Source organism: Gordionus sp. m RMFG-2023, chromosome 1, assembly GCF_954871325.1.
Source record: "Gordionus sp. m RMFG-2023 chromosome 1, tfGorSpeb1-WG-v2, whole genome shotgun sequence".
NCBI classification, from domain to species: Eukaryota; Metazoa; Nematomorpha; class Gordioida; order Chordodea; family Parachordodidae; genus Gordionus; species Gordionus sp. m RMFG-2023.
The window spans coordinates 60,191,752-60,215,163 of NC_088775.1; the positions used below are offsets into that span (position 1 = coordinate 60,191,752).

A 23,412-nucleotide genomic window follows, 5' to 3' on the forward strand; every position below is an offset into this window, starting at 1 on the left:
TAGATAGGAAATTTAATTCTGAGTTCAATGATATAAAATTAAACTTAAGATGTTAGCCTTTTCCCTTTGAACGTTTTCGCGACAAAAATGTTATTTTTTGAACCGGAAACGTAAAAAAATACATCTAAGCATAATTGGATAGGAAATTTAATTCTGAGTAGAATGATATAAAAATATTCAAAATTGCATATAAGATGTTAGCCTTTTTCCTTCCAACGTTTTTACCACAAAAAAATTATTAAAATTTATTTTTTGAACCGATAACGTAAAAAAATACATCAAAGCATATATAGATAGGAAATTTAATTCTGAGTTCAATGATATAAAAATTTATAAAATTAAACTTAAGATGTTAGCCTTTTCCCTTCGAACGTTTTCGCGACAAAAATGTTATTTTTTGAACCGGAAACGTAAAAAAATACATCTAAGCATAATTGGATAGGAAATTTAATTCTGAGTAGAATGATATAAAAATATTCAAAATTGCATATAAGATGTTAGCCTTTTTCCTTCCAACGTTTTTACCACAAAAAAATTATTAAAATTTATTTTTTGAACCGATAACTTAAAAAAATACATCAAAGCATATTTAGATAGGAAATTTAATTCTGAGTTCAATGATATAAAATAATATAAAATTAAACTTAAGATGTTAGCCTTTTCCCTTCGAACGTTTTCGCGACAAAAATGTTATTTTTTGAATCGGAAACGTAAAAAAATACATCTAAGCATAATTGGATAGGAAATTTAATTCTGAGTAGAATGATATAAAAATATTCAAAATTGCATATAAGATGTTAGCCTTTTCCCTTTCAACGTTTTTACCACAAAAAAATTATTAAAATTTATTTTTTGAACCGATAACGTAAAAAAATACATCAAAGCATATTTAGATAGGAAATTTAATTCTGAGTTCAATGATATAAAAATTTATAAAATTAAACTTAAGATGTTAGCCTTTTCCCTTCGAACGTTTTCGCGACAAAAATGTTATTTTTTGAATCGGAAACGTAAAAAAATACATCTAAGCATAATTGGATAGGAAATTTAATTCTGAGTAGAATGATATAAAAATATTCAAAATTGCATATAAGGTTAGCCTTTTCCCTTCCAACGTTTTTACCACAAAAAAATTATTAAAATTTATTTTTTGAACCGATAACGTAAAAAAATACATCAAAGCATATTTAGATAGAAAATTTAATTCTGAGTTCAATGATATAAAAATTTATAAAATTAAACTTAAGATGTTAGCCTTTTCCCTTCGAACGTTTTCGCGACAAAAATGTTATTTTTTGAACCGGAAACGTAAAAAAATACATCTAAGCATAATTGGATAGGAAATTTAATTCTGAGTAGAATGATATAAAAATATTCAAAATTGCATATAAGATTTTAGCCTTTTCCCTAATCCAGTACTCACAATACCGTTATACTTACTATCAATTTAGTTTTGAAAAAAAACTTAAATAGAATATACATATAATTTTAAAAATCCATTATTTTAAAATAACCAAATATAATTTAATTAAAAATATAAATTAAAAATTAATGAAATTAAATAAAATTATAATCGCAATTTTATTCAAAGAATTATTAAAAAAATTGAAATATTATAATCCACCTTTTTAAAATAACCAAATATAATTTAATTAAAAATAAAAATTAAATAAAAATAAAAATAAAACCGCAATTTATTTCAAAGAATTAATAAAAAAATTGAAAAGATCTTAAAATTTCCATTTTTTTAATATATTATATTCCATTTTTTTTAAATAAATAAATATAATTTAATTAAAAATATAAATTAAAAATTAATAAAATTAAATAAAATTAAAACCGCAATTTATTTCAAAGAATTAATAAAAAAATTGAAAAGATCTTAAAATTTCCATTTTTTTAATATATTATAATGTAATGTTATTATATTTTTCTCGTAAAAAAAGCAATAAATCAATCAAATTTTACATTAATCATTTTCTTTGTTATTTTTATTTTCAATATTATTTTTTAGCCTTTCGTATCATGCAGCCTTTCGACTTATAGACCTACCCCAAATTAAAATATAATCTAAAAAATATTTAAAAAAAAATATCAATCAAAAAATATATAAAAAAATAATATAACAAATTAAAATATATTATCTAAAAATTATTTTAAAAAAAATATCAATCAAAAAATATATTTAAAAAAATAATATAACACAAAAAATAAAAAAAAATTTAGCTATCAAAAAATATATCAAGAAAAAATTTACGTGAAAAATAAATACATAAAAACCATTATATTAAAAAATATCAATCAAAAAATATATAAAAAAATAATATAACAAATTAAAATATATTATCTAAAATTATTTTAAAAAAAATATCAATCAAAAAATATATTTAAAAAAATAATAAAACACAAAAAATAAAAAAAATATTTAGTCAAAAAATATATCAAGAAAAAATTTACCTGAAAAATAAATACATAAAAAACCATTATAATAAAAACATAAAAAACCATTATAATAAAAAATATCAATCAAAAAATATATAAAAAATTAATATAACAAATTAAAATATATTATAATATATTTCAATATATTTAAAAAAAAATATCAATCAAATAATATATTTAAAAAACATATTATTATATCTAAAAAAATAATATAAATTATCAAATAAAATTTTAATCTTAAAAAAATTATTAATAATAAAAACAAAATTGCCGCTAACATATATATATATATGGTGAATTCCATATCAAATCAACAAAAAGAGGTCGATTTTTAGCCCGACCCCCTTCAATTTTTCTTAAATTTTATATACTGGTAGTATATACTATAACTAAGAAAAAAAATGAAATTTTACCATCCAACACTGTTTACCCGCTAAGATATGGCCGTTTAAAGCGCGGAAAAATGGTACGTTTTTGATAAAATACACCTCATTTTTTTCAAATATCTCGAGAAATAATTATGTTAGAAAAATAATTTAAATTTTATTTTGTAGCTTAATCAAGTCTTTAAAATGACATAAAAATAAATATAATGGACATTTTATTAATATCGAAAAACAGATGTGTAAAACCGGAAATGGCCATAGAAAAAAAGGTATTTTTTCAAAATTTTTTTTCTGTAGATAGATATCACACTGCTTTATATTTGTACAAAATCCTAGACTGGGATGAACATAGGTTTAGGAGTTATCACTCTTTAATGGCTAAAATTGAACAAATTTTACATTTAATATCATCATATTTTAATTTAAAGAATAGTTATGAAATAATGTTAATTTAAAATTTATGTTTAAATGATAGGCCCTTACTTTTTTTTATCTTTATAAAAAAAATTTGAGAGGTGGCTGGGATAATGAGCTGTTTAAAACTTTAGTTAAATTTTATCTCGAAAATAAAATTACTTGACAAAATAATTTTAAATATTTATTTACCAAAACTAAAATTCAACAATAAATTTTCCCCCATATATTCAAAATTTTGACGAGAATTCTATAGATTATGAAACATTCAAACAATGGATAGCAGTTGATCGAACTACCCTCGAAACACTGACAAAATCCGCTGACGAATTTGTAGATTATTTAATTGAATAATTAAACAATTTAATTCCTCATTTGTTTATAGCTTCACGATAATCATTAATTCAAAAACTTTTTAAAATTCAATTTAAATGTTGGCGAATGCTTAGTTATTGCAGACTTTTCAGAAAAATATGCATTTGTAGTGCAGAACCATGCACAAGGATTTAAGCAGACCAATAATCAAGCCACTATCAACTATTTTATAATTTATTACCGTGAGAACAACATAATATAACATGTAAATTTAGTGGTTATATCAGATTGTTTAAAGCACAACGCATGTGCATTTTATTTATTTTAAAAATTGATCGTATTCTTGAAGGAAAGATTTAATAGAGTGGCTAAAATTTATTATTTTTCTGATGGAGCAGTTAACCAATATAAAAATAAAAGATTTCATTAATCTCTACAATCATGAAAATGATTTTGGGATAAGGCTGAGTGACATTTTTTTAAACCGCACAAGGTAAAAGTCCATGCGACATTTTGGGGGCCGTTACTAAACGGTTAGCAGCTCGAGCAAGCTTGCAACGTCCATATGAACATCACAAATTGACAACAATAGATTTATTTAACTATGCAAGAAATAATATCTATGGGGTAAATTATATATTTGTGAGCAATAATGAATATATCAACATAGAAAGTCATCTTGAAAGCAGATTTTTGAGATCAAAGAGAATTTCTGGAACACAAAGTTCCTAGCTTTTATTCCCCTAGACGAAAACTAAAGTCATAATTTTTTAAAATTCCTTGGATGATTATAATATATGATATATTTTAATTATAAATTTTTGATTGTATTATATATGTAATGAAATTTGAGGCAAATAAAGTTATAAATATGTTTAGAATTATTTTGTCAAGTAACTTCGAGACAAAATTTAAATAAAGTGTTAAACAAAGCTCATTATTCCAGCCACTTCTCAAAAATTTCGATAAAGATAAAAAAAAGTAAGGGCCTGTCATATAGACATATTTTTTAAATTAACATTATTTCATAATTATTCATTAAATTAAAATATTATGATATTAATGTTAAATTTATTCAATTTTAGCCATATAAAGAGTGATAACTCTTAAACCCATGTTCATCCCAGTCTATGTACAAATATAAAGCAGTGTGATATCTATCTACAGAAAAAAAAATTTGAAAAAAAAAATACCTTTTTTTCTATGGCCATTTCCGGTTTTACACATCCGGTTTTCGATATTAATAAAATGTCTATCATATTTATTTTTATATCATTTTAAAGAACTTTTATTAAGCTACAAAATAAAATTTAAATAATTTTTCTAACTTAATTATTTCTCGAGATATTTGAAAATAAATGAGGTGCATTTTGTCAAAAATGTACCATTTCCCGCGCTTTAAACGGCCATATCTTAGCGGGTTAACAGTGTTGGAAGGTAAAATTTCATTTTCTTTCTTAGTTATAGTATATACTACCAGTATACAAAATTTAAGAAAAATTGAAAGGGGGTCGGGTTGAAACCTTGGTTGATTTGATATGGAATTAACCATATATATACGACATATGTCGTATTGGGATATGGAATCATGTGGAATTCGGAATCCCCACGTTTTATTCGGCATCTTTTTCTTAAAATATTTTTTTTTAAAATATTTAAAAAATATTCCAAATCCCCATGAAAAAAAAATAAAATGATATAATTACTTTTTCTTCTCTTTTTTTTGCAGCTGTCACCATATAATAAAAAGGCCAAAATAAGGGATTTAAAAAGAGAATTTAAAAAAGTAAATAGTATAAAACTAAGGCATATAATGAATGAAAAGGGGTGAGGTTAAGACTTTTTTGTTAAATATTAAAAAATATATTTACAAAAGCAACAATTATTCAATGCAATATGGACATTTAAGCAGGGACCTGAATTATTTATAAAGGTTCAGTTTGGTTACGGTTCAGTATATAAAAAATTATAATGGTTTATTTTTCTGGATGTAATATTGAGTTAGCCGTTTTTAAAAATCCACTATGAATAAGGAAAAATACTATGTATCTTTAGGTTGAGCCAAATAAGGTCAGACTCATTTAGGCTGCATTCATAGTGGAGACGGATCCGTTTTTATATCCGTTCCGTCAAAAGTCAAACTCATTAAAAATGATACAAAAAATGTTCATAGACTATAAAAAAATTGTAAGTAACGTTATAACGCTCTATAAGATTTGCAGGATCAAAAAGTCAAAATGTTTTGACTTCAAAATTTGCCGGAAGACGGAAGGTATCGGAACGGACGCACTATGAACATATATATCATTTTTAATGAGATTGACTTTTGACGGAACGGATGTAAAAATCGGATCCGTCTCCACTATGAATGAAGCCTTAGAGATTGTTAAAACTAAATTATTTATAACAACGAACAAATTTTAAGTTGAGATTATCAAAATGTTCCAATATATATTTTTATTTAGTAATTTTATATATTTTTACATATTTTTATATAGTTTTAATATTTTAGTGTTTTTTCATTTTTTAAAAATTATACCAATATCAATATTATCAAAATAAAATTTTAAAAAATAAAACAAATAACAATGGCAATATTTTGAAGTTTTGGAAGCAGGAAAATTTATTTCCTTTTTTGAGAAAATTAGAGAGTAAAATTTTGTCAGCCCTGGCACATTCGGCTTCTAGTGAAAGGTTATTTTCTGTAGCCAATCGCCTATTAGAGGAAAGGCGTACACATTTGAAATAAAAAAAATTGACATTCTTCTTTTTCTATGTAAAAATTTGGATTTATAATATGTATTTATTTTTTGTTGTTATGGATTATGGAATTTAAGAAATAAATAGAATAAATTCAAAAAAGTGTAAAAAATTATAGCATTAAAGTTTTGAAAAATTTAAAAACACCGTGAATTTTCGGGCGTGAAACAAAATATTGCCTTTCGTGAGCGAAAATTTTTTAGTGGTAAGCGTGAATGGTCGTGAATATTTTCATTGCCATATTTTATTTATTACATTTAATTTATATTAAAACCATTTTTTCGTATTTAATGATTTAAAGCATAAAGTAATACATATTAAATATCTCTAAAAAATAAAATTTTCTGGTGCCAGCCAGGCGGCAAAAAAATATAATTTAATTGTTTTTTAAAAAAAAGATTCCAAATCCCCTTAAATATTTTTTTTAAAAAAAATTTATTTTTGTTATAAATATCTGAATCATAACCGTAACCGAACCGATATAATTATTTTTTGAAGGAGTAAAAAGAACCTTTATAAAAAACGGTTAAACCGGTTCAGTTTTTATATTTTAGAAATGGAAATAATTTGAATATCCAGAATTATATAAACGTGCTCTTATAGTACTGGCGGTTCCCGCAACACAAGTTTCTGTAGTTATCGTCACAACGAACAAAAAGGAATTCATTTATACTTGAAAATATATTGCTTATAAGTTCCAATAATATATTTAAAAATGAGTTATTTTGAATCTTATATATTTTTTTATATATAATTCATATATGCTTATAATATAAATAAATTAGAAGATGGTGTTGCTTCAATAAAAAAAAAATTCTAACCGTAATAAACCTTTATAATTAGCTGACCCGAACCGAACCTTTATATAAATTTCTTCTCAAGAACAGTAACCAAAACGTAACCATTATAATTTTTTATATACTGAACCGTTATAAATAACGGTTCGGGTCCCTGCTTAAATGTTCAACGAAATGCCATATTGCATTGAATAATTATTGCAATAATTCGGATTTTTTATAAATATATTTTTTAAAATAAAAGTCTTAACCTCATACCTTTTCATTCATTATATGAAAAATTTATAAAATTAAACTTAAGATGTTAGCCTTTTCCCTTCGAACGTTTTCGCGACAAAAATGTTATTTTTTGAACCGGAAACGTAAAAAAATACATCTAAGCATAATTGGATAGGAAATTTAATTCTGAGTAGAATGATATAAAAATATTCAAAATTGCATATAAGATGTTAGCCTTTTCCCTTCCAACGTTTTTACCACAAAAAAATTATTAAAATTTATTTTTTGAACCGATAACGTAAAAAATTACATTAAAGCATATTTAGATAGGAAATTTAATTCTGAGTTCAATGATATAAAATAATATAAAATTAAACTTAAGATGTTAGCCTTTTCCCTTTGAACGTTTTCGCGACAAAAATGTTATTTTTTGAACCGGAAACGTAAAAAAATACATCTAAGCATAATTGGATAGGACATTTAATTCTGAGTAGAATGATATAAAAATATTCAAAATTGCATATAAGATGTTAGCCTTTTCCCTTCCAACACGTAAAAAAATACATCTAAGCATAATTGGATAGGAAATTTAATTCTGAGTAGAATGATATAAAAATATTCAAAATTGCATATAAGATGTTAGCCTTTTCCCTTCCAACGTTTTTACCACAAAAAAATTATTAAAATTTATTTTTTGAACCGATAACGTAAAAAATTACATCAAAGCATATTTAGATAGGAAATTTAATTCTGAGTTCAATGATATAAAATTAAACTTAAGATGTTAGCCTTTTCCCTTCGAACGTTTTCGCGACAAAAATGTTATTTTTTGAACCGGAAACGTAAAAAAATACATCTAAGCATAATTGGATAGGAAATTTAATTCTGAGTAGAATGATATAAAAATATTCAAAATTGCATATAAGATGTTAGCCTTTTCCCTTCCAACGTTTTTACCACAAAAAAATTATTAAAATTTATTTTTTGAACCGATAACGTAAAAAAATACATCAAAGCATATTTAGATAGGAAATTTAATTCTGAGTTCAATGATATAAAAATTTATAAAATTAAACTTAAGATGTTAGCCTTTTCCCTTCGAACGTTTTCGCGACAAAAATGTTATTTTTTGAACCGGAAACGTAAAAAAATACATCTAAGCATAATTGGATAGGAAATTTAATTCTGAGTAGAATGATATAAAAATATTCAAAATTGCATATAAGATGTTAGCCTTTTCCCTTCCAACGTTTTTACCACAAAAAAATTATTAAAATTTATTTTTTGAACCGATAACGTAAAAAATTCAAAGCATATTTAGATAGGAAATTTAATTCTGAGTTCAATGATATAAAATAATATAAAATTAAACTTAAGATGTTAGCCTTTTCCCTTTGAACGTTTTCGCGACAAAAATGTTATTTTTTGAACCGGAAACGTAAAAAAATACATCTAAGCATAATTGGATAGGACATTTAATTCTGAGTAGAATGATATAAAAATATTCAAAATTGCATATAAGATGTTAGCCTTTTCCCTTCCAACGTTTTTACCACAAAAAAATTATTAAAATTAATTTTTTGAACCGATAACGTAAAAAATTACATCAAAGCATATTTAGATAGGAAATTTAATTCTGAGTTCAATGATATAAAATTAAACTTAAGATGTTAGCCTTTTCCCTTTGAACGTTTTCGCGACAAAAATGTTATTTTTTGAACCGGAAACGTAAAAAAATACATCTAAGCATAATTGGATAGGAAATTTAATTCTGAGTAGAATGATATAAAAATATTCAAAATTGCATATAAGATGTTAGCCTTTTTCCTTCCAACGTTTTTACCACAAAAAAATTATTAAAATTTATTTTTTGAACCGATAACGTAAAAAAATACATCAAAGCATATATAGATAGGAAATTTAATTCTGAGTTCAATGATATAAAAATTTATAAAATTAAACTTAAGATGTTAGCCTTTTCCCTTCGAACGTTTTCGCGACAAAAATGTTATTTTTTGAACCGGAAACGTAAAAAAATACATCTAAGCATAATTGGATAGGAAATTTAATTCTGAGTAGAATGATATAAAAATATTCAAAATTGCATATAAGATGTTAGCCTTTTTCCTTCCAACGTTTTTACCACAAAAAAATTATTAAAATTTATTTTTTGAACCGATAACTTAAAAAAATACATCAAAGCATATTTAGATAGGAAATTTAATTCTGAGTTCAATGATATAAAATAATATAAAATTAAACTTAAGATGTTAGCCTTTTCCCTTCGAACGTTTTCGCGACAAAAATGTTATTTTTTGAATCGGAAACGTAAAAAAATACATCTAAGCATAATTGGATAGGAAATTTAATTCTGAGTAGAATGATATAAAAATATTCAAAATTGCATATAAGATGTTAGCCTTTTCCCTTTCAACGTTTTTACCACAAAAAAATTATTAAAATTTATTTTTTGAACCGATAACGTAAAAAAATACATCAAAGCATATTTAGATAGGAAATTTAATTCTGAGTTCAATGATATAAAAATTTATAAAATTAAACTTAAGATGTTAGCCTTTTCCCTTCGAACGTTTTCGCGACAAAAATGTTATTTTTTGAATCGGAAACGTAAAAAAATACATCTAAGCATAATTGGATAGGAAATTTAATTCTGAGTAGAATGATATAAAAATATTCAAAATTGCATATAAGGTTAGCCTTTTCCCTTCCAACGTTTTTACCACAAAAAAATTATTAAAATTTATTTTTTGAACCGATAACGTAAAAAAATACATCAAAGCATATTTAGATAGAAAATTTAATTCTGAGTTCAATGATATAAAAATTTATAAAATTAAACTTAAGATGTTAGCCTTTTCCCTTCGAACGTTTTCGCGACAAAAATGTTATTTTTTGAACCGGAAACGTAAAAAAATACATCTAAGCATAATTGGATAGGAAATTTAATTCTGAGTAGAATGATATAAAAATATTCAAAATTGCATATAAGATTTTAGCCTTTTCCCTAATCCAGTACTCACAATACCGTTATACTTACTATCAATTTAGTTTTGAAAAAAAACTTAAATAGAATATACATATAATTTTAAAAATCCATTATTTTAAAATAACCAAATATAATTTAATTAAAAATATAAATTAAAAATTAATGAAATTAAATAAAATTATAATCGCAATTTTATTCAAAGAATTATTAAAAAAATTGAAATATTATAATCCACCTTTTTAAAATAACCAAATATAATTTAATTAAAAATAAAAATTAAATAAAAATAAAAATAAAACCGCAATTTATTTCAAAGAATTAATAAAAAAATTGAAAAGATCTTAAAATTTCCATTTTTTTAATATATTATATTCCATTTTTTTTAAATAAATAAATATAATTTAATTAAAAATATAAATTAAAAATTAATAAAATTAAATAAAATTAAAACCGCAATTTATTTCAAAGAATTAATAAAAAAATTGAAAAGATCTTAAAATTTCCATTTTTTTAATATATTATAATGTAATGTTATTATATTTTTCTCGTAAAAAAAGCAATAAATCAATCAAATTTTACATTAATCATTTTCTTTGTTATTTTTATTTTCAATATTATTTTTTAGCCTTTCGTATCATGCAGCCTTTCGACTTATAGACCTACCCCAAATTAAAATATAATCTAAAAAATATTTAAAAAAAAATATCAATCAAAAAATATATAAAAAAATAATATAACAAATTAAAATATATTATCTAAAAATTATTTTAAAAAAAATATCAATCAAAAAATATATTTAAAAAAATAATATAACACAAAAAATAAAAAAAAATTTAGCTATCAAAAAATATATCAAGAAAAAATTTACGTGAAAAATAAATACATAAAAACCATTATATTAAAAAATATCAATCAAAAAATATATAAAAAAATAATATAACAAATTAAAATATATTATCTAAAATTATTTTAAAAAAAATATCAATCAAAAAATATATTTAAAAAAATAATAAAACACAAAAAATAAAAAAAATATTTAGTCAAAAAATATATCAAGAAAAAATTTACCTGAAAAATAAATACATAAAAAACCATTATAATAAAAACATAAAAAACCATTATAATAAAAAATATCAATCAAAAAATATATAAAAAATTAATATAACAAATTAAAATATATTATAATATATTTCAATATATTTAAAAAAAAATATCAATCAAATAATATATTTAAAAAACATATTATTATATCTAAAAAAATAATATAAATTATCAAATAAAATTTTAATCTTAAAAAAATTATTAATAATAAAAACAAAATTGCCGCTAACATATATATATATATGGTGAATTCCATATCAAATCAACAAAAAGAGGTCGATTTTTAGCCCGACCCCCTTCAATTTTTCTTAAATTTTATATACTGGTAGTATATACTATAACTAAGAAAAAAAATGAAATTTTACCATCCAACACTGTTTACCCGCTAAGATATGGCCGTTTAAAGCGCGGAAAAATGGTACGTTTTTGATAAAATACACCTCATTTTTTTCAAATATCTCGAGAAATAATTATGTTAGAAAAATAATTTAAATTTTATTTTGTAGCTTAATCAAGTCTTTAAAATGACATAAAAATAAATATAATGGACATTTTATTAATATCGAAAAACAGATGTGTAAAACCGGAAATGGCCATAGAAAAAAAGGTATTTTTTCAAAATTTTTTTTCTGTAGATAGATATCACACTGCTTTATATTTGTACAAAATCCTAGACTGGGATGAACATAGGTTTAGGAGTTATCACTCTTTAATGGCTAAAATTGAACAAATTTTACATTTAATATCATCATATTTTAATTTAAAGAATAGTTATGAAATAATGTTAATTTAAAATTTATGTTTAAATGATAGGCCCTTACTTTTTTTTATCTTTATAAAAAAAATTTGAGAGGTGGCTGGGATAATGAGCTGTTTAAAACTTTAGTTAAATTTTATCTCGAAAATAAAATTACTTGACAAAATAATTTTAAATATTTATTTACCAAAACTAAAATTCAACAATAAATTTTCCCCCATATATTCAAAATTTTGACGAGAATTCTATAGATTATGAAACATTCAAACAATGGATAGCAGTTGATCGAACTACCCTCGAAACACTGACAAAATCCGCTGACGAATTTGTAGATTATTTAATTGAATAATTAAACAATTTAATTCCTCATTTGTTTATAGCTTCACGATAATCATTAATTCAAAAACTTTTTAAAATTCAATTTAAATGTTGGCGAATGCTTAGTTATTGCAGACTTTTCAGAAAAATATGCATTTGTAGTGCAGAACCATGCACAAGGATTTAAGCAGACCAATAATCAAGCCACTATCAACTATTTTATAATTTATTACCGTGAGAACAACATAATATAACATGTAAATTTAGTGGTTATATCAGATTGTTTAAAGCACAACGCATGTGCATTTTATTTATTTTAAAAATTGATCGTATTCTTGAAGGAAAGATTTAATAGAGTGGCTAAAATTTATTATTTTTCTGATGGAGCAGTTAACCAATATAAAAATAAAAGATTTCATTAATCTCTACAATCATGAAAATGATTTTGGGATAAGGCTGAGTGACATTTTTTTAAACCGCACAAGGTAAAAGTCCATGCGACATTTTGGGGGCCGTTACTAAACGGTTAGCAGCTCGAGCAAGCTTGCAACGTCCATATGAACATCACAAATTGACAACAATAGATTTATTTAACTATGCAAGAAATAATATCTATGGGGTAAATTATATATTTGTGAGCAATAATGAATATATCAACATAGAAAGTCATCTTGAAAGCAGATTTTTGAGATCAAAGAGAATTTCTGGAACACAAAGTTCCTAGCTTTTATTCCCCTAGACGAAAACTAAAGTCATAATTTTTTAAAATTCCTTGGATGATTATAATATATGATATATTTTAATTATAAATTTTTGATTGTATTATATATGTAATGAAATTTGAGGCAAATAAAGTTATAAATATGTTTAGAATTATTTTGTCAAGTAACTTCGAGACAAAATTTAAATAAAGTGTTAAACAAAGCTCATTATTCCAGCCACTTCTCAAAAATTTCGATAAAGATAAAAAAAAGTAAGGGCCTGTCATATAGACATATTTTTTAAATTAACATTATTTCATAATTATTCATTAAATTAAAATATTATGATATTAATGTTAAATTTATTCAATTTTAGCCATATAAAGAGTGATAACTCTTAAACCCATGTTCATCCCAGTCTATGTACAAATATAAAGCAGTGTGATATCTATCTACAGAAAAAAAAATTTGAAAAAAAAAATACCTTTTTTTCTATGGCCATTTCCGGTTTTACACATCCGGTTTTCGATATTAATAAAATGTCTATCATATTTATTTTTATATCATTTTAAAGAACTTTTATTAAGCTACAAAATAAAATTTAAATAATTTTTCTAACTTAATTATTTCTCGAGATATTTGAAAATAAATGAGGTGCATTTTGTCAAAAATGTACCATTTCCCGCGCTTTAAACGGCCATATCTTAGCGGGTTAACAGTGTTGGAAGGTAAAATTTCATTTTCTTTCTTAGTTATAGTATATACTACCAGTATACAAAATTTAAGAAAAATTGAAAGGGGGTCGGGTTGAAACCTTGGTTGATTTGATATGGAATTAACCATATATATACGACATATGTCGTATTGGGATATGGAATCATGTGGAATTCGGAATCCCCACGTTTTATTCGGCATCTTTTTCTTAAAATATTTTTTTTTAAAATATTTAAAAAATATTCCAAATCCCCATGAAAAAAAAATAAAATGATATAATTACTTTTTCTTCTCTTTTTTTTGCAGCTGTCACCATATAATAAAAAGGCCAAAATAAGGGATTTAAAAAGAGAATTTAAAAAAGTAAATAGTATAAAACTAAGGCATATAATGAATGAAAAGGGGTGAGGTTAAGACTTTTTTGTTAAATATTAAAAAATATATTTACAAAAGCAACAATTATTCAATGCAATATGGACATTTAAGCAGGGACCTGAATTATTTATAAAGGTTCAGTTTGGTTACGGTTCAGTATATAAAAAATTATAATGGTTTATTTTTCTGGATGTAATATTGAGTTAGCCGTTTTTAAAAATCCACTATGAATAAGGAAAAATACTATGTATCTTTAGGTTGAGCCAAATAAGGTCAGACTCATTTAGGCTGCATTCATAGTGGAGACGGATCCGTTTTTATATCCGTTCCGTCAAAAGTCAAACTCATTAAAAATGATACAAAAAATGTTCATAGACTATAAAAAAATTGTAAGTAACGTTATAACGCTCTATAAGATTTGCAGGATCAAAAAGTCAAAATGTTTTGACTTCAAAATTTGCCGGAAGACGGAAGGTATCGGAACGGACGCACTATGAACATATATATCATTTTTAATGAGATTGACTTTTGACGGAACGGATGTAAAAATCGGATCCGTCTCCACTATGAATGAAGCCTTAGAGATTGTTAAAACTAAATTATTTATAACAACGAACAAATTTTAAGTTGAGATTATCAAAATGTTCCAATATATATTTTTATTTAGTAATTTTATATATTTTTACATATTTTTATATAGTTTTAATATTTTAGTGTTTTTTCATTTTTTAAAAATTATACCAATATCAATATTATCAAAATAAAATTTTAAAAAATAAAACAAATAACAATGGCAATATTTTGAAGTTTTGGAAGCAGGAAAATTTATTTCCTTTTTTGAGAAAATTAGAGAGTAAAATTTTGTCAGCCCTGGCACATTCGGCTTCTAGTGAAAGGTTATTTTCTGTAGCCAATCGCCTATTAGAGGAAAGGCGTACACATTTGAAATAAAAAAAATTGACATTCTTCTTTTTCTATGTAAAAATTTGGATTTATAATATGTATTTATTTTTTGTTGTTATGGATTATGGAATTTAAGAAATAAATAGAATAAATTCAAAAAAGTGTAAAAAATTATAGCATTAAAGTTTTGAAAAATTTAAAAACACCGTGAATTTTCGGGCGTGAAACAAAATATTGCCTTTCGTGAGCGAAAATTTTTTAGTGGTAAGCGTGAATGGTCGTGAATATTTTCATTGCCATATTTTATTTATTACATTTAATTTATATTAAAACCATTTTTTCGTATTTAATGATTTAAAGCATAAAGTAATACATATTAAATATCTCTAAAAAATAAAATTTTCTGGTGCCAGCCAGGCGGCAAAAAAATATAATTTAATTGTTTTTTAAAAAAAAGATTCCAAATCCCCTTAAATATTTTTTTTAAAAAAAATTTATTTTTGTTATAAATATCTGAATCATAACCGTAACCGAACCGATATAATTATTTTTTGAAGGAGTAAAAAGAACCTTTATAAAAAACGGTTAAACCGGTTCAGTTTTTATATTTTAGAAATGGAAATAATTTGAATATCCAGAATTATATAAACGTGCTCTTATAGTACTGGCGGTTCCCGCAACACAAGTTTCTGTAGTTATCGTCACAACGAACAAAAAGGAATTCATTTATACTTGAAAATATATTGCTTATAAGTTCCAATAATATATTTAAAAATGAGTTATTTTGAATCTTATATATTTTTTTATATATAATTCATATATGCTTATAATATAAATAAATTAGAAGATGGTGTTGCTTCAATAAAAAAAAAATTCTAACCGTAATAAACCTTTATAATTAGCTGACCCGAACCGAACCTTTATATAAATTTCTTCTCAAGAACAGTAACCAAAACGTAACCATTATAATTTTTTATATACTGAACCGTTATAAATAACGGTTCGGGTCCCTGCTTAAATGTTCAACGAAATGCCATATTGCATTGAATAATTATTGCAATAATTCGGATTTTTTATAAATATATTTTTTAAAATAAAAGTCTTAACCTCATACCTTTTCATTCATTATATGCCTTAATTTTATACTATTTACTTTTTTTTAAATTCTCTTTTTAAATCCCTTATTTTGGCATTTTAATTAAATGGTGCCAGCTGCAAAAAAAGAGAAAAAAAAGTAATATATTTTATATTTTTTAAAACAAAAATGTCTTAACCTCATATCTTTTCATTTATTATATGCCAATTTTATATTATTTACTTTTAAATTCCTTATTTTGGCCTTTTAATTATATGGTGCCAGCCGCAAAAAAAGAGAAGAAAAAAATAAAAAGTAATTATATTTTTTTTTCATGGGGATTCGGAATATTTTTTAAATATTTTTAAAAAAAATATTTTAAAAAAAAGATCCCGAATAAAACGTGGGGATTCAACTTGAATCCCCGCGTTGGGATTCCGAATCCCACATGATTCCATATCCCATTACGACATATGCACTCATTTTGAGGCAAGAAGTGTAAAGGAACAAATATTAAATAGTTTAGAAATTGTGATTAATTACCTATAGTTGTTTATAATTGGTCATTTTCATTATATTATATTTGAAGGTAGTTAAAATTAGTGAAATTGAAAATAAAAAATATAAGAAAAAGAAAAGTTTTTAGGATTGATATGTAAATTTAAATTATAACATCGTGATTGTATTTTTTATATTATTAAAGTTTTTCTTTTTGATAACAAAATTTATTAATTCTTTTTTGTAATAAAATTTATAAATATCCTGCTATTTCTTATTATTACAGTGGTATCATTTAGCGCGTACGCAGCACCCCCCCCCCAAGCCAAAAAATGCAGATGCCGGATATATTTTTCAAAAATATTATTGTTTATATTAATTTATTTTATAATATTTATTCCTATCTCTTTCTTTTTAAATATATATTTAATACATTTATTTATCATTCATTTAATTTTATCAATTAATTTAGATTTCAAGTTTTCCTTGGCGTAATATTGTCTATTATTTTCTAATTTCTAGTGGCGTAATATTTACCTGTTTCAAATTTTTAATCAAATAATAATTATGTGCATAAGAAATTTTTTTAAACATATTGATGTGATGAAAATCCTAGTCATCTTACAAAAAAGTACAAATAATTTTATAACATTTTATAATTAGCCTAGAAGAAAGACATATACTTCTTAAAAAGGTATTAAAGATACCTATGATAAATATTTTATTTAATAATAGATTTATATTCCACCCCTCAATTTTCAATATCCACAAACTTTATGTGCTAATCGAAAGTTAAAACTTCAAAACCGCTATTTTACTAAATGGTTATGGCTAGCATACTCTACCCGAAACAATGGAGCTTATTATAAGATATATGTCCTGTTTGGCCCAAGATATGCTGGAAGAAATTTACTCCATTCAACAAGTATAAAGATGCTGGAGAAATCTTTGACAATCATCAAAAAACAAATTATCACAAAAGCTGTGAATGATGATTTCGTCAAATTAATTCAAAGTGAGGAAATAATTTCCATTTCATCACATATTGACAAAAGAAGGATTAAAATAGCAAAAGAAAATAAATGAAAAATCAGACTAACTATTGAGGCTATTCTATATTGTGGATTGCAGGGCCTAGCATTACGCGGTCACTTGGATTCAGGAAGCTTGAATTTCAATAATAATGATAATGAAGGTAATTTTAGTGGTCTTGTAAAATTTAAAGCATTAGGGGATTCTGCATTAATGGAATACCCAAGCGACAAAATATAAACAGAATTATTTCTGAAACTCCTTGTCCAACAAGGAAGAAATTGCAAAAAGCTTGTCCAACGAGATGGAGTCTTTGCCATCAAGCAGTAACAGCTTTTATGGAGTTAGAAGAGTCGATTATTAATGCTCTTACTGAAATATCACAATGGCCTGAAAGAGCTATTTCATCAGAAGCAAACAAAATGTAACGAATTGTGTTAAAGATTTAATGTAGAATTAAATGAAACGGACGATGATATCGTATGTGCAGTGAGGAGTCAAATGAAGAAGATGGAATATTACAATATGATAATAACTCATAGTGTGATAATAAACGTAACAAGTGTTTAATATGCTTGTATGAAATTCTTAAAATATACAATATGCACACAGTGCATACACAAATTTATTTGGCATTTGAATACATTTTAACTTTGTCATTTACGCAGGTTAATTGCGAGAGAACATTTAGTAAATTTATAATTATAAAAAATAGAGTAATAAAGACCAAGGAAAATTAGAAGCGTTTTTAATGATTTGTTTTGAGCCTTTTTTAAAACGGCTAAATATTTTAGCCAGAATATTGCTTAAGCCTGGAGATTTCGATAATATATGTCTAGACCTTTGTTCCTTCTATGAGCAAAATTTTCAGACTTGCGTAATATTTGGATTAAGTAAGCCGTTTTTAAAAATTGGTTCAAAACGAGCCGTTTAACAACACTACTATTAACGCAGATTGAACTAGAAGTTGTTTATTTGCGCAAAGGTTCGAAGTTAATGAGAGATTTATTAACATAAAAATTATATATTATCATAATTCTTTTATTTAAATCTTATTTATATCTATTTACAATATGATCGGTGCCTGATTTTATAAGTGCAGCAATTTTATTCTCTGAGCAATATTGTATAATTGCAATAATTTTATATGTGTAATTGATTTTATATATTGAGTATGTATTATTTTATATTTAACATGTGATGTATGATTTGATTTTATAGTGCAATATCGTTGTAAATCTATTATAAAATATATGTGTGCAATAAATATTATTTAATATGTACAATGAATATGATTATAGAGTCTTCTTTATTATAAATGTAAATCGTTTAAATTTATTTTCAAAAATAAGAAGTAAATTCGAATAAACCAGATAGAGTAAATTAATTTTATTTTTAGATGGATTGTATATTAGAGTATGTTATTATATGAGAATGGAGATCAGAGCTATTGTTGTTTGACCTTGATTAGACATTGTTTAAATGCAGCAAGAGAAGAAGCAAGGACGATATTATGAGAAGTCTTGAAAGATCTACAAGAGCAAAAAGACAGTGGGGAATACATACCATACCAACACGAATGGTGGGTGTGTGGGGGAAACCACCTAATTAGATATTGTAGAGAACACGTTCTCACGGGAAACAAAGAATCGTTAATGGTTGAACAAAACGAAGTACCTTGATGAGTCAATATGAAACGAATACTGCCTATTGTGATTAACAATATTAAGGGAAAGGGTGTCGTGATTAAAATTACCTGTGGTTGTTTTATAATTGACAAAATGTAAATTGGTCAATTATCATTTTCATTATATTATATTTAAAGGATTTTTTATAGTATGGAAATTTAATTGTTAACGTTAATGAAATTGAAAATGTACAAAAATAAGAAAAAGAAAAGATTTTCGAATTGATATGTAAATTTAAATTATATAAAACATCGTGATTCTATTTTTCTATATTATTATTTAAGTTTTTCGTTTTTGAAAACAAAATTTAATTAATTAGTTTTTTGTAATAAAATTTAAAAGACTTAATTTTCTGTTTTAAATAAAAATTAATTAAATTAAATTTACTCTTCATATTCTCTCCTGCTATCATTTCTTATTATTACAGAAATAATTACTTTGCTATTGCTCTAATGTATACTAATGATAAGGGTAGACAGAATAATTCTATTTAAGCCAATGGCTTATGTAAAATTTATAAATAAATTCAAAAAATATACAGGATAATTTTATAAATATCAGTGTCTAAAGATTATTATATAATAATTTCAATTACAAAATCCTTGGTTATTATCAAATATATTAGATTGTGTTGAACAATATCTTGCAAAGTTAGTATTAATAACTCAATGCCAAACCAGGTGAGAAATGTTTAGTAAAATTATTTCTATATTAAATAATATCTTAAATCTTGAGTAATGGAGATCATAAGATGGAATTTTGTTGGTCTTAATATAGAAATGAAACCTTTAATTAGTTATTAAGTATCTTCAGCTTCTAAAGAAAAATGTTTACCTCTTTTGGCCTTGTCCAATCCAAATTAGGAAACAGGTTTGAACTAGAAAAGGCTTGAAAATTAGTTTTTCTTTTAAATATATAATAATAAAACAATCTTTTTAATTTTCATTGTTTAAATCATTCATAAGAAAATATTAGTTAGATATATTTGAGTAATGTTTGTTAGTGTTAGGCCCGATTCTAGCTTCACCCATTAGAGGGGCAGATATTTATTAAAATACAAAATGATTTTATGTAAAAAATGGCACATATAAAATATGCAAAAAATGTAATAATAATCAAGTATGTTTATAAAATTAGAAGGAAATAAAAATTGACTTATAGCTAAATATAAATAAGTTGATTAATGATTTTACAAATGTAATAACATTGATATAGTTTAATTTTGTTTGTATAATACTTGTTAAGTTTGATTATAAAATATATGTAATTAAGAAAATATTTATAACTATATTAATTGATATTATGATCAATGATTGAGCAGTGTAAAACTAATAAAAATAAAGTATTAACAATATAATCTTGGTTGAGATCTATTTTTAAATGTCTTAAAATCATTTTCATAGTTAATGGTTTGAGTATGTTTTTTTCTTGTCTTAGAAAGCCAAGTTAACCTTTCTTATATAACTACTCGAACATTTATCTAATTTAATAATGCTCTTTAATGATTAAAAAGTTGACTTACAACTTGATGTGATGATCTAAATAATGCTTATTTGAAAAACATTTGGAAATGCATTTATATATGGGTATACAAATTTGACAAAATATGTGCAACACAATCTTTATAACTTTATAAACCTTTAACAAATAATTATTTAACAACCTCATTTTCATCTACTTTGTTTTTCAAAAAGGTTTAATTTATTCATGTGCAGAAAATTGAAATGGCATCTTGATTTAAATTCTTTTTTTCAAATTGTTTATTAGTTTATACAAAAAAATCTTTTGGTCTTAGGATTCTCTTCTTCTATGTACTCTAAATTTATCCTGCTTTTTTAAGGTACCTTTTTCATGAACTTTCTTACAGTTGATAAAACTCATTTTATTATAGGTTGATTCACCATTATTTGTTATAGATTCTACAAAGAAAGTAGAAAAATGTATCAGCTTCAATTAATTTTCTAACATATTGGTATGTATAAAACATTAAGGAAAATTTTCTTCCATTAGTAGCAGTCTTTCTGAGTTATATTTGCCTATTTGGTAATATCTGATTTGGATCAGTTGGTTCTAAAAAATATTTGAAATAAGAATAATTAAAGGATCTAACCTTTTTTTTGTTTTTGGAAGCTCAGTCTCATTTCCGTATTCAGAATCTTGGTACCTTTATCATTTTCATCATCATCCACCAAATTAACTACATTTACTTATTAGGTATTTCTGATAGTATTGTTTAAAAGCCTCAGGTAGGTTTATTAAAATGGCCCTATTAAAATCCTAGAGATTTTGCTCATAGATGGCAGCAAGATTTGGTCCTCTATTTGTAAAATTTAGAGGCTTAAATAATATATTTTGATTAAAATCTTAATTGGACCATTTTTAAAAATCAGCCCAAACCATGAATATTTTTTTTAAACTGATAGTGGTTGAACAGCAGTTGCTCTCCTATTACATTCTTATTTTTAGAAAATTTATCCGAAAAATATTTTCGAGGAATATTTTGAGTGAGGGGGGATGGGAATAGGCCTAGAATTGGACTGGTTAGTGTTAATTAAAAATATAAGATAAGATTAATTAATGTATAAAATTTAATATAATAATAATAAGCTTAGGAAATACCACTAAATAATTTATTAAACAGCTAAAATAAGTTTAAATAATATCAAAATGTATTTCAGTAAAAATTCAATAATTAACATATTTAATTGAAATAAAAATTTAATTTTATTCAATAATTTTTTTAAAAACTCAATTGATATAAATTAAATTGATTTTCATTTTGACCCTTGTTTACTATGTTCTTAATGGGTCAAATAATAAACACTTTTTGATATTTACTTACTAAATTTTCTTTAATAAGTTGTTGAAATTTGAACATGATACTTTGTCTTTGCATCACAGTTGTTTTTGACCAAGTTTTAAAAGCATTTTGAGCACTTGCAACAGCATATTTCATTTCGTTTTCTGTGGAAATTGGAACTTTTGTTATCACATTATTATTAGACTTAGATCAAAATAAAAATAAACAAAACTTTGATTAAATTTACTGGATCATGAACATTCAGCCATTCCTCTGACTTTGAATCAAAAAATTTCCCATTAATGAATAGCTGTGTTTTATTAGCCTATTTTTTTAAATTTACATATAAAATTTAATATTTAAAACTGCCAGTTCAAATTATTCCATGTATTTTAATACGTACCCCATTATGAACTTTCCTAAAATTATCAAAATACGGTAAAGGTTTATAAATTTTTAAAATCATCTGATTTATGGATAGAATCCTATGTCCAATAGGCTACTCTGAATCTAGGTAAACCTGATTCCCAAATCCTTAACAGCAACAGAAGTGTATTACGAATTCGGGTTAGAGGGTTAAGCCCTTCACTAACTTTTAATTTTTAGCCCTTTTCCTACTGAGGCCTCGCCAAAAATATTTTAATTTTTAAATTGATAAATAAAAATATTATGGCAACAGCGCGACGTTTAAAATGTTTGAAATGATATTTAATAATATTTATAAATTGAATTATTATTTTTTATATTCGAGTATTAATATATAATTGTATTAGTATATAATTATATTATATATTTCAATTAAAAATATAATGAATATTATAATTTTCTTTATTTTAAACCACCTACACTTTTTAAACCACTCGATATGTAATTATGAAGTAACAACTCTATATAGTAATTAAAGAATGGGATTCCTTTTAAGAACTATTTGCCATACTAAATCTATCCAGAGAAACAGTAGAATTTCCTTCCTCCTAAACGGAATCATCAATTAATTTAGGTACTTTAATTTGCATTGAAATAAAAATAAATCTGCGAATCAATAAATTTTATTTTAAATAAAATATGCTAAAAAATGCTTGACAATTGGATTCCAATATCGAACTGCAT

The 23,412-nt window shown here is 23.9% G+C and overlaps 1 protein-coding gene across 1 annotated transcript in view; it reads right to left on the bottom strand.

Moving 5' to 3' along the window:
- The window catches only part of LOC135930980 (probable methylmalonate-semialdehyde/malonate-semialdehyde dehydrogenase [acylating], mitochondrial), an 83,069-nt gene extending 60,286 nt beyond the window's left edge, over nucleotides 1-22,783 (bottom strand). The window contains exons 1-3 of the mRNA XM_065467813.1: nucleotides 22,706-22,783; nucleotides 22,550-22,627; nucleotides 22,345-22,506 (exon numbers count right to left, since the gene is read on the bottom strand). Of these exons, the coding sequence (XP_065323885.1) occupies nucleotides 22,345-22,506; nucleotides 22,550-22,627; nucleotides 22,706-22,768 (303 nt within the window). The 5' untranslated portion in view covers nucleotides 22,769-22,783. The remainder of the gene's footprint in view (nucleotides 1-22,344; nucleotides 22,507-22,549; nucleotides 22,628-22,705) is intronic.
- Between the last annotated feature and the right edge of the window lie 629 nt (nucleotides 22,784-23,412).